Below are 17,964 nucleotides of genomic sequence, written 5' to 3'. Positions count from 1 at the left end.
GAGAGAACCATGTACAATCAGTTCTGCTATAATGCTTGTTTTGAAAATGTGAATTTATTTTCAACATAATTGATGTATTAGGGAATAGTACAAGTAGAACTTGAATTGCACACTTACTTATGCATGATCCCATTACTAGGTGAATGCAGAAAACTGTACCCTGCTAACTAAGACATATATACAAAACAGAAAAAAAAAATCAGGAAAAGCTTTCTCACAGTCATAGAGAAAGCACCATCTATATAAGAAGACTTTAAACAGAAATTGCCAAATCCTGCATAAGTAGCTCTTTTTAGTGTTAGTAGTAGATGGCTGGTGGCTTCAAACATTGCTTCAATTTCCAAAGCCTTCAGCTATTAGGTGATAGCACAAGTGCAAATGAAAACGTCACAAGTGAGTACAGATGAGAATTTCCAGTAGTAACACAAAAGTTAATTGGATCAAATTTTCAATTTTGATGAAATAGGTACCTATTATAAACACATGCCTCAAAAGACCTACATTTTAAAGACAGAAAATGCATCCAGGACTTAAGGGTATTTATCTGAGATGTTAGGTGCTAACGTCAAACTGAGGATAATGAGTCACACTCGTCCATTATCTTGTGTTAAAACTTCTTGCCCTATTTCAGGCAACCCTCCTTCCACCTTTTCACAAAACTCACAAGCTACAACTCTTCAATTTCCACCTCCACAAACAAACTTCAAGTCTATTTTGAGGTAGGGCACCACATTTTATTGTAGTATTTATGCATTTCTTAACCATTTAACATCCGTAAAATTGTGCTACCATTTTTATTAGGTTCCCAGCTTATTTTATGTGTCACAAACTTTATAGGTGCCCCTCACTCCTGTTTTTCTCTAAGCCCTATGGTTTGTATTATGTAATTTGGGCATAGCACAGTGATTTTTAGGAATATGTATCTCCTGTTATGACAAAACCAATGAAAACTTTCCTAGATTTAATGGATCCCATATTACCTTGGATAAAGCTTCATTGCTCTTCATTTTTTCCCTCAGAGTTTTCCACCACTTGCTCTCTGGAGGATATTGCCATGGTGTTTTATTAAACTGCTCTAAAAGCTAAAAAACAAACAAAAAAACAAAAATTTTTCTTTCCTTTTGAAAATAACAAACCGTACTAACCATAAAAACCTGTTCTTAAAGATAATTTACTGTTTCCTAAATTCACATCTCTAGTACTGTTTATATTTCTTCAAACAACTGACAGACGATAACTGAGTAACCGTGGATTTCTGCCAGTATTGGGATTCCCACAGACAGAGGAAGAACTATCCCTCCTTCACTCTGTGGGAGGCAGGGACTCCTAAGCCCTCCTTGATTTCTAACATAAAAGGAAATCCACCATCCTCCACAGAATCCTTGCAGGAAGGACAACATCCCCAACCAACTAGGGATTCTTCCAATCCAACCAAATGCTCAAGAGTATTTTAATACGTGATTTGGGGTTATATCCTACTATTGTATAATCAGGATACCAATTTACACCTCCAAAATCAAGTGATAAACTTGGCTATAATGTATCTCCTGCCAAAGTGACAAGTATAAACTAAATACAAATAATCAAAATCTGGATGAATCATGAATTAGAATTTGAAGAGCAAAAGGTTTTTTAGTACCTGAAGAAATATTAAGTTAGATTTTTAAGTATCTAAGCCATTTCTTAGCTATTAGTTCAGTTCCTTTGGAAGCTGTATTATAATTTTTAAAGACTTAGACCCTACTTAGTAAATCATTGCTTTGCCTACTGAATGCCTCTAGATTTTCAACTGCCTTCCAGAAATGCTTAAATTACTCATACAAAAATTATTTATGCACAAAGAATTGGACTTATATTGCATTCCAAAGTTATATTCAAGAATTGTCTTTCTATCATAAATTTTATTTAGAATAGACATTAATAGACCTGTCAACAAAAAAATTAAGAGTAAAACATTTTCAAGAACTAACTGTTCCCTAAAGCTCAATTCACATAACTAAAATCCAAGCAAAAACTCTTACCTGTTTAGTGACAGCATTTATGTCTCCTAGCAAAGTCACAGCAGGCCTTACATTATTCCCCAATTCTTCTGCACAAATATCAACCTAAAAAAACAGACAAGGCTGGAGAACAAGTCATGTTTATTCTTAAAATCTTTAAGGAGTCAACTAAGACTGAAAAAAAATCAACTATGTATATATCACATATGATGAAGAAGATCTGATATTCAAGAATACTCTTAATAAAAGTAAAACCCACAGGGGCGGGCCGCGGTGGCTCAGCGGGCAAAGTGCTTGCCTGCCATGCCGGAGGACCTCGGTTCGATTCCCGGCCCCAGCCCATGTAAAAAACAAACAAACAAACAAAATACAATAAAACAAGAAAATGTTTAAAGATGTTTCCCTTTCTTCCTCCCATCCTTCCTTCCTTCTCTCTGTCTTTCCTTCCCTTCCTCCCTCTCTCTTAAAAAAAAAAAAAAAAAAAAAGTAAAACCCACAGAACAATATGAGTATCATGACTATTATACAGAACCTCGTCAACTTCTCTCATTTTAATAACTCCTCCATGGAATTTTGGTATCATTCCATTATACGAACAGAAATGTAATTGACCTGATCAATTATAGTTTGAATCTAATCAATATAAGGTTCTATTTAATTATTTGGAATTCCTGTTTAGACCAGGAATTCGACCATATCTCAAAATCACCTGGTAGACTTGTTAAAACAGATTGCAGGAGTCTATCTTCAGGGTGACTGGTTTAGTATGTCTGGGGTGTGGCCTGGGAATATGCATTTCTAGCAGGTTCCTAGGTGGTGCTGGTCTAGAGACCACATCACCCAGTTACTCAGAAGCTCCTTTTCTAGGTGGCCTAGGACAAGTGAAAATAGCTCCTGCAATGAGGAAGGATTTACCCATACCAAAGAATGGCTAAATACTACTTATTCTGTAGTTAAGGAGTGACAGAATCTTCCAGGTACACAGTCCCAAATGGAAAGATACTACTAGAAGTTGATTCCTTACGGAGTGAAAAAATAGAGAGGGAGAAAATAGTAATTGTAGTTAGGTCATCAAATATAAAATGGGATGGGGTCTGGGTATATTTAAATTATTAAAAAAGAAAAACTGCCAACCAAGAATTCTATACCCAGCAAAATTGTCCTTCAAAAATGAGGGAGAAATTAAAACATTTTCAGACAAAAAATCACTGAGAGAATTTGTGACCAAGAGACCAGTTCTGCAAGAAATACTAGCGGGAGCACTAGAGACAGATACGAAAAGACAGAAGAGAGAGGTGTGGAGAAAAGTGTAGAAAGGAAGACTATGAGCAAAGGTAAAAAGAAGGAAAATTAGATATGACATATAAAATCCAAAAGGCAAAATGAAGAAGAAAGTACTACCTGTACAGTAATAACACTGAATGTTAAGGGATTAAACTCCCCAATCAAAAGACATAGACTGCCAGAATGGATTAAAAAACAGGACCTATCTATATGCTGTCTCTACTCAAAGGACATGAGGGCAAGGACACAAACGGACATTTGCACACCAATGTTTAGAGCAGCATTATTTACAATTACCAAGAGATGGAAACAGCCAAAATGTCCATCAACAGATGGGTGGCTAAACAAACTGTGGCATATACATAAGATGGAATATTATGCAGCTGTAAGACAGAATAAAGTTATGAAGTATGTAACAACATGGATGGACCTTAAGGACATTATGCTGAGTGAGATTAGCCAAAAACAAAAGGACAAATACTGTATGGTCTCACTGATACGAACTGACATTAGTGAATAAACTTGGAATATTTTGTTGGCAACAGAGACCATCAGGAGATAGAAACAGGGTAAGACATTGGGTAATAGGAGCTGAAGGGATACAGATTGTGCAACAGGACTGAATATAAAAACTCAGAAATGGACAGCACAACACTACCTAACTGTAATACAATTATGTTAAAACACTGAATGAAGCTGAATGTGAGAATGACAGAGGGAGGAGGGCTAGGGGCATAAATGAAATCAGAAAGAAAGAGGGATGATAAAGATTGAGATGGCATAATCTAGGAATGCCTAGAGTGTATAATGATAGTGACCAAATGTACAAATTTAAAAAATGTTTTTGCATGAGGAAGAACAAAGGAATGTCATTACTGCAGGGTGCTGAAAATAGATGGTAATTAATATTTAAAATTTCAACTTATGTGTGAGACTAAAGCAAAAAATGCTTATTTGGTACAAAATTTATATTCTGACTAGTGCATTTCCTAATATAACTTATGTAGATAGCTTGGTTGAACAACAAAGTATACAGAACCTTGGGTAGGACATGAGATTTTGTTGGATTGTCCAGAGTGATTCCCCAATGAATCTCCGAGTGATTTTATCAGTGAGTGGGAAAGTATTTGCAAACTCCCCTTTGGGGAATGGTGAGAATGGGGGAAAATTCAACCTCCCAAATTGAATTCTTGATATTCTCACAAGCAGTGTGGACAACCAAAGCTATAGGCTGAGCCCTCAGTTTTGGGGTTTGTTCATACGAAACTTTTTAACCCCACAAAGGATAGGTCAAGCCTACTTAAAATTAGGCGTAAGAGTGACCCCCAAGAGAACCTCTTTTGTTGCTCAGATGTGGCCTCTCTCTCTCCAGTCAACACAACAAGCAAATTCACCACTCTTCCCCTGTCTACGAGGGACATGACTCCCAGGGGTGTGGACCTTCCTGGCAATGTAGGACAGAAATCCTAGAATGAGCTGAAACTCAGCATCAAGGGATTGAGAAAAACCCTAGAATGAGTTGAGACTCAGCATCAAGGGATTGAGAAAACCTTCTCAACCAAAAGGGGGAAGAGTGAAATGAGACAAAGTGTCAATGGCTGAGAGATTCCAGAATCGAGAGGTTATCCTGGAGGTTATTCTTACGCATTAAGTAGATATCACCTTGTTATCCAAGATGTAATGGAGAGGCTGGAGGGAACTGTCTGAAAATGTAGAGCTGTGTTCCAGTAGCCATGTGTCTCGATGATGATTGTATAATGATATAGCTTTCACAATGTGATTGTGTAATTGTGAAAACCTTGTGTCTGATGCTCCTTTTATCTACCCTATCAACAGACGAGTAGAACATATGGAATAAAAATAAATAATAGGGGGAACAAATGTTAAAATAAATTTAGTTTGAAATGCTAGTGATCAATGAAAGGGAGGGGAAAGGGGTATCGTATGTATAGTATTTTTTTTTTCTGTTTTCATTTTATTTTTCTGTTGTCTTTTTATTTCTTTTTCTGAATTGATGCAAATGTTCTAAGAAATGATCATGATGATGAATATGCAACTATGTGATGATATTGTGAATTGCTGATTATATATGTAGAATGGAATGACCATATGTTGGGAATGTTTGTGTTTCTTTCTTGTAATATTTTATTTTTAATTTAAAAATTAATAAAAAAAACATACAAGCAAAAAAAAAAGGGATGGGATCAATCAGTGTAGGGCTATCATGCAGACAGTATTTTGCATGTCAGTAGGAAAACAGCTCATAAAAAGGGTCATAATGACACAAGAGTAATCAAAGAGAGGTCACAGTGTGTTTCAGATACTCTGTCTAGTGACAGATGTGAATACAGTTTAGAGATTTCTAACCAAAGGGTAAAAGAAAGTTTTGGCATCTAAAAGAACAACTCAATTCCTAGCAAAATGGAAATTTTCATTTTAATCTACTATTCTATTTAAACCTCTTCAAACATACTTGAACTATGGAAAAGAGGTAAATTATGCTTATTTTTCAAATTAAGTAATACTTGATTTGGAAAGATTTTCTGCTTAGAAGTATACTGACATACTCTGCTTCCAAGACCTGAAGAGATGATTACTTTGGGACCTGCAATTATGTTAAATAAAATTTGTAAACTTCTACTTTTTAAAAAAGAGAAAGTTCTTTAAAAATCCAAGAAGAAAGAAGCATTGATAATGACTGAAAAAGAGTGGTAAACTTCAGATAGTTCTGATTTAAATCATCCTCTCTGAGTACCTGAATAAACTTGACATTTGGTTGATATCTTGGAGGCAGTCCAAAATGCAAAATCCAATTTAATCTGGCACCAAACAATACAATTACATCAGCAAATTGCAAAGCCCTATTAAAAAAAAGCAAAGAAAACACAAAAAGTATATTAATATTTTTTATTTGAATTCACTCTAAAATTAATTTCTAAAGTATCTAGAAAAGTCTAAATAATAATTTGGAGCTGGCATCATACTTCAGACTGAATTTCTAGCATAACTTTCATCTTTCAAACTAAAATTTTTAAGCTAATTTATATCTATAATTTATGAAAACATTTTATTTAAATAACCTAAAAGATGAAATAAGTAGAAATATATTGCCATAAAACTGTTATCTATACTTTCTCATTTCATTTGTTTATTACTTTTTAATAAATGCAAGTCTACTGTAGATAATCTGGGGAAAAAAAGCAGAAAAAGTATAAAGAAAAAAATCAAATCACCCAATACTACTATCACCTTATAAGCTATTATAATATCCTGGAATATTTTCATCCAGCCTTTTTTCTAGATGTGTATTTTTACATGGTTGAGCACATATACTATATTATCTCATTCACTTTTCTTATAAAACATGTACTCCTTTGTCATTAACTTCTTAAGATACAATTTTTTAAGACTAAATATTATGCTTAACACATATGCCATAATTTATTTAACCTTTTCTCGACTGCGTGATACTTTCTATGTCTTTAATAGTACTGGGTTGAACATCTTTATGCTTGAACATTAATGCCCACTTCACATGGATTCCAAGAGCAAGTATTTTTTGCACAGCGTACGATTCCTATAGCAATTTTCATGGCTAGCAATTCATATTCCTGAGTTGCTTTCCAGAAATATTATACCAAGTATATTCCTAATAATCTTATTTTATATGTTTTAATCCTACATTAGATCTTAATTATGGATTTTGTCTTTACTCAAAAAAAAATAACTTCTAATCTCTTTTAATGATTTTTATCTGGGAATCCATATTATCTGATATAAACATAACCACCTTGCAGACTTTCTGTTTACCTCCCACATATCTGCCCAGTCTGTTTTTCACGCAGTATCATTTTATTTCAGAGGTGGTTCTTATAAGGCACACAGTTGTTATTAAGATTAACTTAATCTGAATGTCTCTGCCTGTTTCCAGGAGAGTTTATCATAATTGCTGTGGTTTTGTTTTGTTATTTCTCATTTTTCTTGGTTATTTCCCTTTTTCCCTATCATTTGCTATACTGATCTATTTTTATTACTTTTCTCTTCTTCAGTAATTTAGGTTATTTTTCACAGAAATGCAGTTATTTCAAGTACATACTCAAAAAAGCATTTTCACATACTGAATGGGTTCTCTGGGACCCAATTTAATAAAGAGATAAAAATTGCAATTGGTAGGAAAGATTTACATATACACACACTCTAAAACCCTTTAAATTGCTGATTCAATAATTAACAGCCCCTTGCATTTTTTTTAATACTATTAATGTCACTCAAAATGTCCTCTTAATATTCAGCTAGAATGAAGATAAACCTCAATTCAACTCAGATTATAATATCAAAAAAATGAATTGTTGGGTAGCAATTAATTTAGCTACTGTAAATAGCATACTAGTATATAAAAAAAGGGGAGGCACAATCTGCTAAGATGGTATTAAATGAGCAATAGCCAAAGATCAAGCTGCAGATGTTATATCTGAAAACCCTCAAAATCAGTTTTAGTGTCTGCATGAGAATATGAAAAACACCAAACGCATGATGGTGGCTAAGTGGAGAGGCAGGAGGGAATGCGATCAGGAAACAAACACAGGGGACTGCAAGTAAATCTGTAATTCTTAAGAAAAACAAACAAAACCCTACTGTAATTATGACACAATATTAATTTTTGATAAAATTAAGTGAAGTTTCATGAATATTCATTATTCTCTCTTCTGCATGTTTTAAATATTTCATAATAAAGAAATATCAAAGAATTAAAAGAAAATGTATATCAAAAAATGCATCTTAAATCCTAAAAAGATGAGGTTTCTGGTGCCAGTCAAACTAGGTAAGCCTGCTGCAGCGGGGTTCTGATTATAAAAAAGGACTGAACGAAACAGATAAAGCAACTACCTGAGGATTATGAAAAGGAAACAATATCAGGCAGATTGGGGAGGAGATTCAAAACTTGAAGTGACCTACACAGAAGGTGAGTTCCTAGTTTATTTCTCTTCTTTTATATCCTGGCATTGACTTGAGGGTGATCCTACTTACAGAACAGCAGGTAGCAAAAACTTGGAGAAAACCCTTCTTTCTGGCCAGATGATCAGGAAAAGAGGTTCCTATAAGCTGGAACATATGGGGGGGGGGGGGGGAGTCTCAGAATTGTTTTCTCTTTTTTCTCTCTTAGCCCTGCTGTTGGGGCAGCCCCAGTTGCAGAGCTGCACTATAGTGACATCAAAGTAGCGAACATTCCAGGAAAAATTTCATCTTTTTAGGCAAAAGGAAGCAGGAAAAAGGGCCTCTGTGGTCTGCAGAGTATGAGGGGAATCACTTTTATTTTTTTATCTTTCTTTTCTTTTACTGCTTTGCTTTGAGGGCAGCGCTAGGTGTGTAGAACTGTGGGCAGCAATATGGGAGGCTAAAATTCTAAAATAAACCCTGTCATACTGGCCAGAGGACCAGCAAAATGGACTTCTGGGGATAGGGAGGGACAGGCACCCCACAGAGGAAAGAAAAGGAATCCCCAATTCTGGGTATGAACCAGCACAAGTCTGGAGCTCCCCACTGAGCTGAATGTATATGAGACATACCCAAAGCAGGATAGCAAAGGCTTTGAAAACTGAACTGGTACAGGAAATACTGCTCATAACAAATAAGACAGAACTTGCGGTCGGAGCCTAACCAGGCTGATCACTTGCTGAAACAAACAAAATTCCATGTTCCACAGAGGACTTTGTAACAGTAGCCAGAATCTCAAAACAAAATATTTAAAATATCCAGGATACAATCCAAAATTACTCAGCAAACAAAGAATCAGAAAAAAATATGTCCAATTCTCAAAAGAAAAGATAATCAATTGATGTTAACCTTGGGATGACCCTGATGCTGGAATTAGTAAACAAAGACTTTAAAGCAACTCCTATGACAACATTCCACAAGGTAAAGAATACTCTTAAAATAAACAAAGTAAAGATAGAAGTTCTCAGTAGAGAAAGAGAAACTATAAAAGAGACAAAAGGATTAAAAAGAAATGAACAGATGTTTAGGGACATATGGGATAACACCAAAGGTCTAATATTTGTGTCACTAGAATTCCAGAAAGAGAGGAGAATGAGATCGGTATAGAAAAAATATTTGAAGAACTAATGATCAAAAATTTTCCAAATTTTGAAAGACATAAATTTACAGATTCAAGATGATTAGAGAATTTCAAACAGGATAAACTCCAAACCAAGTCCAGATACATCATAATCAACCTCTGAAAACAAAAAACAAAGAAAAATTTTCAAAGCAGCCAGAGAAAAATGACATGTGAGCAAGGATTTGAATGACCACAGATTTCTAATCTGAAACCATGAAGGTGAAAGGATAGTAAAACATCTTTAAAATGCTGAAAAAAGTCTAAAAAAGAAACAAGTATGCTTAAATTTGTCTCATGATTTTTTTACATGATTCTTTCAGAACTTCTCCCTGGATTCAATAAAGTCATGAAAGAGTTTGAATTAGCCTATAATTTGCCAAGCCATTGTATTTAAAATCTTGAATTTCACGCACCTGGATCTGGCTGCACTTACACAGCATGGGTGGTTGTCAGGGACAATACCCTTTCCCATGGGGGTGGGCAAAAATGGCAATTTACATTGCTCCACCAATTTCCTGATACTCTCCTCAGCATGGGCATAAGCAGCACCTACAAGAAATGCAAACATATTGGATGATTTGATGCACTATGTATCACCCTTAGAGTAGTTCATACGAAGATGCTTCTACATCTTTTCAAATATTCTCCTATTGTATAGGCAGGGCTTAAGCTCAAAGCAAAATTCTGACTATAGTTTTAGTTACAGAAACGTAATAGATACTATACCAAATTGCTGGTAGAAGTATAAATTTTTTGGTACAAACTTGGAAGGAAGCAATTTGACAATATATTCCAAAAGCCTTAAAAATATTCACACCTTTTAACTTCATTTTTTTTCTGGGACTCTGTCTTAAATACTAAATATGAAAAAAGCTTTACGCACAAAGATGTTTATCACAGCTATTCTAAATACTTGTCAGTAAGTCAAGTTATAGTACATATATGAATGGGCATTAAAAGTTGTTATTTAGGGGGAAAAAATGAAAATCACAAAAGATATTGCTATAATGTTAAAGAACAGGGTAGACGCAGTGGTCTGAAGCTTCATGTATCCCATAAAAGGCCATGTTATTTTTTTAAGGTTTTTTTTTTTATTGTTGGCACTGGATAGAAATCAATATTAAATCCAAGACCATTTTAATGTCAGATTCTCAAATTTAAAATAGGGTATACAAATAAAAAAAATTGGCAAAAATGTTTTACTTATGTTTTATGCAGCCTGTAATGGTTGAGACTCTTCATTTAGAATTCACACATTCCCCTCCAGTTCCATCTGGAATAAATTTTAGGGAGTGTCAAAATAATAATGGGATGCTGGATCTAGGCAAATAATTTATTTTAAGATTTCAATTATAGTAAGAAACTAGTTTTTCTCTACACAAAAGACAGTGCATTATCCTCTCTATCAAAGACAAAAATGTAGCTCATTGTTCTATCCATATTTGTTTTTAAAACCGTCAATCAAATAAACTGAATATTGTCAGTTTTGATTCTTGGTTGCAATTAATGAAAACACCAACTAAACTGGATTAAAAAAGAAAAGAAAAAAAAAAGACAAGGTCACACCCACAGAAACTGAGAGAGGAAATGGCTGAAGCCAGAAGCTGAAAGTCAAGAAACTTGGAAGAGAAGGACTAGCAAACGCTGGCCATGTGCCTTCCCATGTAACAGAGGTGTCCCAGATGTCAGCTTTTCTTCAGAGAAGGAATCCTCCTGTTGATACCTTAACTTAACATTTTCACAGCCTTAGCATTGTAACTTGTAAGTTAATAAATTCCCATCATTAGAAATCAGTCTATTTCTGTTATGTTGCACTTTGGTAGCTTTAGCAAACCAAAACAGAAGATCATGAAATTATCTTTTCAGTATAATCACAATTATGTAAAATACGTTTGTAAAAAGGATCAGAAAATGTGGTGAATTGTAAAAATGGTTGTTTTGAATAAAGGGATTGCTTCTTTCTACTTTATGGACTTTACAAAATTTTTATAATGAGAATTTATACTTTTTTTTTTTTTACATGGGCAAGCACCAGGAATCAAACCCGGGTCCTCTGGCATTGCAGGCAAGCATTGCTGCCTGCTGAGCCACCGTGGCCCGCCCGAGAATTTACACTTTTAATAGCAAAACACATTTCATTCATAAGCTCAAAGAAAAGCAATTAAATGATATTCTCTTAAAAGGGAGACATTTCGGGTATCCAGGAAGATGGCGGCTTAGTAAGACGCGCAGATCTTAGTTTCTTCTCCAGGACACCTACTAGGGGAGTAGAAACGATACAGAAAGCGCCCAAAGCCACAACAGAGATAAAAAAGACAGCGTACCCCATCCTGGAACGGCTGGCTGGCTGAGAGAAGCAGCTCGGGTGAGATCGCCGAGGTGCGCGGGCCTTACCGGGCGGGGTGGCAAGCGGCCGGAGTTACTCCCTTCCCCCTTCCCGGGCCGGCTGGGAGAATTGGAGAGGCGGTCCCCTGAAATAAAGGCGGCTGGCGCCCACACCACGCGCAGCCCCCGGACCAACTGAGAGAATTGGATCGGAAACCCCCAGGCCGCGGAGAACAGTGACGGGTGGGGGAGGCCCCTTCCAAACCCGTGACTCCCGGGGAACGTGCACTCTCTCGGGCGGGCCGCTGCCGCTGGCGCCCTCCCGCCACGCTTGTTGCCCAGAGCCGACTAGGAAATTCGGACGGGCTCTTTCCCTGGCTGCGGCGACCAGCAACCCTCCCTGCGTTCGGACCCCGGGCCGGCTCAAGCTGCTTTGGCTAGCGAACCCCCAGGACGGCGAGAGTTTTCCAAAGTTTAAGGTCCCACAGCACCTTTTACTGGTGGGACCCGCAGACAAACGTGTGCCACGAGCGCCACCTACTGGGCAGGATAAGAAAAACAGAACCCAGAGATTTCACAGAAAAATCTTCCAAACTTTTGGATCCAATACCCAGGGAAATCTGTCTAAATGCGCAGACGCCAACAGAAGATAACGGATCACGCTCAAATAATTGAAAATATGGCCCAGTCAAAGGAACAAACCAATAGTTCAAATGAGATACAGGAGCTGAGACAACTAATGCTAAATATACGAACAGAAATGGAAAACCTCTTCAAAAACGAAATTGATAAATTGAGGGAGGACATAATACAAAAGGCAAAATGGCAGAGGAAAATATTATCCAAACAGTAATAACACTAAATGTTAATGGACTGAATTCCCCAATCAAAAGACATAGATTGGCAGAATGGATTAAAAAACAGGATCCTTCTATATGCTGTCTACAGGAAACACATCTTAGACCCAAAGATAAACATAGGTTGAAAGTGAAAGGTTGGGAAAAGATATTTCATGCAAATAACAACCAGAAAATAGCAGGAGTGGCTATACTAATATCCAACAAGTTAGACTTCAAATGTAAAACAGTTAAAAGAGACAAAGAAGGACACTATATACTAATAAAAGGAACAATTAAACAAGAAGACATAACAATCATAAATATTTATGCACCGAACCAGAATGCCCCAAAATACGTGAGGAATACACTGCAAACACTGAAAAGGGAAATAGACACAAATACCATAATAGTTGGAGACTTCAATTCCCCACTCTCATCAATGGACAGAACATCTAGACAGAGGATCAATAAAGAAATAGAGAATCTGAATATTACTATAAATCAGCTAGACTTAACAGACATTTATAGGACACTACATCCCACAACAGCAGGATACACCTTTTTCTCAAGTGCTCATGGATCATTCTCAAAGATAGACCATATGCTGGGTCACAAAGCAAGTCTTAACAAATTTAAAAAGATTGAAATCATACACAACACTTTCTCGGATCATAAAGAAATGAAGTTGGAAATCAATAATAGGCAGAATGCCAGAAAATTCACAAATACCTGGAGGCTCAACAACACACTCTTAAACAACGAGTGGGTCAAAGAAGAAATTGCAAGAGAAATTAGTAAATACCTCGAGGCAAATGAAAATGAAAACACAACATATCAAAACTTATGGGATGCAGCAAAGGCAGTGCTAAGAGGGAAATTTATTGCCCTAAATGCCTATATCAGAAAAGAAGAAAAGGCAAAAATGCAGGAATTAACTGTTCAATTGGAAGAACTGGAGAAAGAACAGCAAACTAATCCCAAAGCAAGCAAAAGGAAAGAAATAACAAAGATCAGAGCAGAAATAAATGAAATTGAAAATATGAAAACAGTAGAGAAAATCAATAAGACCAGAAGTTGGTTCTATGAGAAAATCAATAAGATTGATGGGCCCCTATCAAGATTGACAAAAAGAAGAAGAGAGAGGATGCAAATAAATAAGATCAGAAATGGAAGAGGAGACATAACTACTGACCTCACAGAAATAAAGGAGGTAATAACAGGATACTATGAACAACTTTACGCTAATAAATACAACAATTTAGATGAAATGGACGGGTTCCTGGAAAGACATGAACAACCAACTTTGACTCAAGAAGACATAGATGACCTCAACAAACCAATCACAAGTAAAGAAATTGAATTAGTCATTCAAAAGCTTCCTAAAAAGAAAAGTCCAGGACCAGATGGCTTCACATGTGAATTCTACCAAACGTTCCAGAAAGAATTAGTACCAATTCTCTTCAAACTCTTCAAAAAAATCGAAGTGGAGGGAAAACTACCTAATTCATTCTATGAAGCCAACATCACCCTCATACCAAAACCAGGCAAAGATATTACAAAAAAAGAAAACTAAAGACCAATCTCTCTAATGAATACAGATGCAAAAATCCTCAATAAAATTCTAGCAAATCGTATCCAACAACACATTAAAAGAATTATACATCATGACCAAGTAGGATTCATCCCAGGTATGCAAGGATGGTTCAACATAAGAAAATCAATTAATGTAATACACCATATCAACAAATCAAAGCAGAAAAATCACATGATCATCTCAATTGATGCAGAGAAGGCATTCGACAAGATTCAACATCCTATCCTGTTGAAAACACTTCAAAAGATAGGAATACAAGGGAACTTCCTTAAAATGATAGAGGGAATATATGAAAAACCCACAGCTAATATCATCCTCAATGGGGAAAAATTGAAAACTTTCCCCCTAAGATCAGGAACAAGACAAGGATGTCCACTATCACCACTATTATTCAACATTGTGTTGGAGGTTCTAGCCAGAGCAATTAGACAAGAAAAAGAAATACAAGGCATCAAAATAGGAAAGGAAGAAGTAAAACTATCACTGTTTGCAGATGATATGATACTATACGTCGAAAACCCGGAAAAATCCACAACAAAACTACTAGAGCTAATAAATGAGTACAGCAAAGTAGCAGGTTACAAGATCAACATTCAAAAATCTGTAGCATTTCTATACACTAGTAATGAACAAGCTGAGGGGGAAATCAAGAAACGAATCCCATTTACAATCGCAACTAAAAGAATAAAATACCTAGGAATAAATTTAACTAAAGAGACAAAAAACCTATATAAAGAAAACTACAAAAAACTGCTAAAAGAAATCACAGAAGACCTAAATAGATGGAAGGGCATACCGTGTTCATGGATTGGAAGACTAAATATAGTTAAGATGTCAATCCTACCTAAATTGATTTACAGATTCAATGCAATACCAATCAAAATCCCAACAACTTATTTTTCAGAAATAGAAAAACCAATAAGCAAATTTATCTGGAAGGGCAGGGTGCCCCGAATTGCTAAAAACATCTTGAGGAAAAAAAAACGAAGCTGGAGGTCTCGCGCTGCCTGACTTTAAGGCATATTATGAAGCCACAGTGGTCAAAACAGCATGGTATTGGCATAAAGATAGATATATCGACCAATGGAATCGAATAGAGTGCTCAGATATAGACCCTCTCATCTATGGACATTTGATCTTTGATAAGGCAGTCAAGCCAACTCACCTGGGACAGAGCAGTCTCTTCAATAAATGGTGCCTAGAGAACTGGATATCCATATGCAAAAGAATGAAAGAAGACCCATCTCTCACACCCTATACAAAAGTTAACTCAAAATGGATCAAAGATCTAAACATTAGGTCTAAGACCATAAAACAGTTAGAGGAAAATGTTGGGAGATATCTTATGGATCTTACAACTGGAGGCGGTTTTATGGACCTTAAACCTAAAGCAAGAGCACTGAAGAAGGAAATAAATAAATGGGAACTCCTCAAAATTAAACACTTTTGTGCATCAAAGAACTTCATCAAGAAAGTAGAAAGACAGCCTTCACAATGGGAGACAATATTTGGAAATGATATATCAGATAAAGGTCTAGTATCCAGAATTTATAAAGAGATTGTTCATCTCAACAACAAAAAGACAGCCAACCCAATTACAAAATGGGAAAAAGACTTGAACAGACACCTCTCAGAAGAGGAAATACGGATGGCCAAGAGGCACATGAAGAGATGCTCAATGTCCCTGGCCATTAGAGAAATGCAAATCAAAACCACAATGAGATATCATCTCACACCCACCAGAATGGCCATTATCAACAAAACAGAAAATGACAAGTGCTGGAGAGGATGCGGAGAAAGAGGCACACTTATCCACTGTTGGTGGGAATGTCAAAGGGTGCAACCACTGTGGAAGGCAGTTTGGCGGTTCCTCAAAAAGCTGAATATAGAATTGCCATACGACCCAGCAATACCATTGCTAGGTATCTACTCAAAGGACTTAAGGGCAAAGACACAAACGGACATTTGCACACCAATGTTTATAGCAGCATTATTTACAATTGCAAAGAGATGGAAACAGCCAAAATCTCCATCAACAGAAGAGTGGCTAAACAAACTGTGGTATATACATACGATGGAATATTATGCAGCTTTAAGACAAGATAAACTTATGAAGCATGTAATAACATGGATGGACCTAGAGAACATTATGCTGAGTGAGACTAGCCAGAAACTAAAGGACAAATACTGTATGGTCCCACTGATGTGAACGGACATTCGAGAATAAACTTGAAATATGTCATTGGTAACAGAGTTCAGCAGGAGTTAGAAACAGGGTAAGACAATGGATAATTGAAGCTGAAGGGATACAGACTGTGCAACAGGACTAGATACAAAAACTCAAAAATGGACAGCATAATAATACCTAATTGTAAAGTAATCATGTTAAAACACTGAATGAAGCTGCATCTGAGCTATAGGTTTTTGTTTTGTTTTGTTTTGTTTTGTTTTGTTTTGTTTTGATTTTACTATTATTACTTTTATTTTTTTCTCTATATTAACATTCTATATCTTTTTCGGTTATGTTGCTAGTTCTTCTAAACCAATGCAAATGTACTAAGAAATGATGATCATGCATCTATGTGATGATGTTAAGAATTAATGATTGCATATGTAGAATGGTATGATCTGTAAATGTTGGGTTAATTTCTTTTTTTCCGTTAATTAAAAAAAAAAAAAAAAAAGAGAAGGGGTAATTGGAGCTGAAGGGATACAGACTGTACAACGGGACTGGATATAAAAACTCAGAAATGGACAGCACAATACTACCCAATTGTAATGCAATTATGTTAAAACACTGAATGAAGCTGCATGTGAGGTATAGGTTTTTTGTTTTTGTTTTTTTTGTTTTTTTTTCTTTCTATTATTGTTTTAATTCTTATTCTGTTGTCTTTTTATTTCTTTTTCTAAATCGATGCAAATGTGCTAAGAAATGATGAATATGCAACTATGTGATGTTATTAAGAATTACTGATTGTACATGTAGACTGGAATGATTTCTAATTGTTTTGTTAATTCTTTTTTTAATTAATAAAAAAAAAAAATGTATCCAATGAGAGAGCTTAGGCTGTCCTCCAGACACCTCTCACTGGGGACATTCTGGCCAAGCTGCAAAAAAAAAAAGGGAGACATTTCTGAGAATTCAAGGATAAAAATACGATTTCAAAACAAACACATAATGCTAAATAGATGAAGAGAACTCTTCCAATTCCAAACATGAGAACAGCTGTTAAAAAAAATTTTCTAAAAAAACTCTGCTACTTTGTAAAATCTAGCAAGATAAAATTCCATAAAATGCTACCTTTTCCGATGATAAGAAGGGGCTGTTTGGCATTCCTAATAACAGATGCTGCCTTACATACAGCAGAAGTTTCTCCCATGCAAATAGGAGGTGGCAGGCAGCACTCTGTGTACCTGGAAATAAAGAGTTCTGTTATTTTAAAGATGATGTCTTATAAATTTATATTATGAAAATATTCAAATATATAAAAAGACAGGGCGGGCCACGGTAGCTCAGCAGGCAGGAATGCTTGCCTGCGATGCCAGAGGACCTGGGTTCGATTCCCGATGCCCGCCCATGTAAAAAAAAATAATAATAATAAAAAGACAGAAAAATAATGCAATAAACCTTATCTACCCACTATCCAATGTCATTCTACCATATTTGCCTCATATATACATAAACACATGCACACAAATATCTACCTACATATATACATTTTTTTTTTGCATGGGCAGGTACCAGGAATTGAACCTGGGTCTCCAACATCACAGACGAGAACTCTGCCTGCTGAGCCATGACCT

The 17,964-nt window shown here is 35.9% G+C and overlaps 1 protein-coding gene across 7 annotated transcripts in view; it reads right to left on the bottom strand.

The window, feature by feature from the left end:
- The window catches only part of HACL1 (2-hydroxyacyl-CoA lyase 1), a 54,928-nt gene that overhangs the window by 11,937 nt on the left and 25,027 nt on the right, over nt 1–17,964 (bottom strand). For all 7 annotated transcript variants that reach the window (XM_077130075.1, XM_077130074.1, XM_077130076.1 and 4 more), the window contains 5 exons: nt 17,462–17,574; nt 9,816–9,951; nt 6,040–6,145; nt 2,022–2,105; nt 981–1,082 (listed from right to left, as the gene is read on the bottom strand). In XM_077130075.1, the coding sequence (XP_076986190.1) occupies nt 981–1,082; nt 2,022–2,105; nt 6,040–6,145; nt 9,816–9,951; nt 17,462–17,574 (541 nt within the window). The remainder of the gene's footprint in view (nt 1–980; nt 1,083–2,021; nt 2,106–6,039; nt 6,146–9,815; nt 9,952–17,461; nt 17,575–17,964) is intronic.

Source organism: Tamandua tetradactyla, chromosome 15, assembly GCF_023851605.1.
Source record: "Tamandua tetradactyla isolate mTamTet1 chromosome 15, mTamTet1.pri, whole genome shotgun sequence".
Lineage (NCBI taxonomy): Eukaryota > Metazoa > Chordata > Mammalia > Pilosa > Myrmecophagidae > Tamandua > Tamandua tetradactyla.
This window is presented reverse-complemented; position numbering and strand designations above follow the sequence as displayed.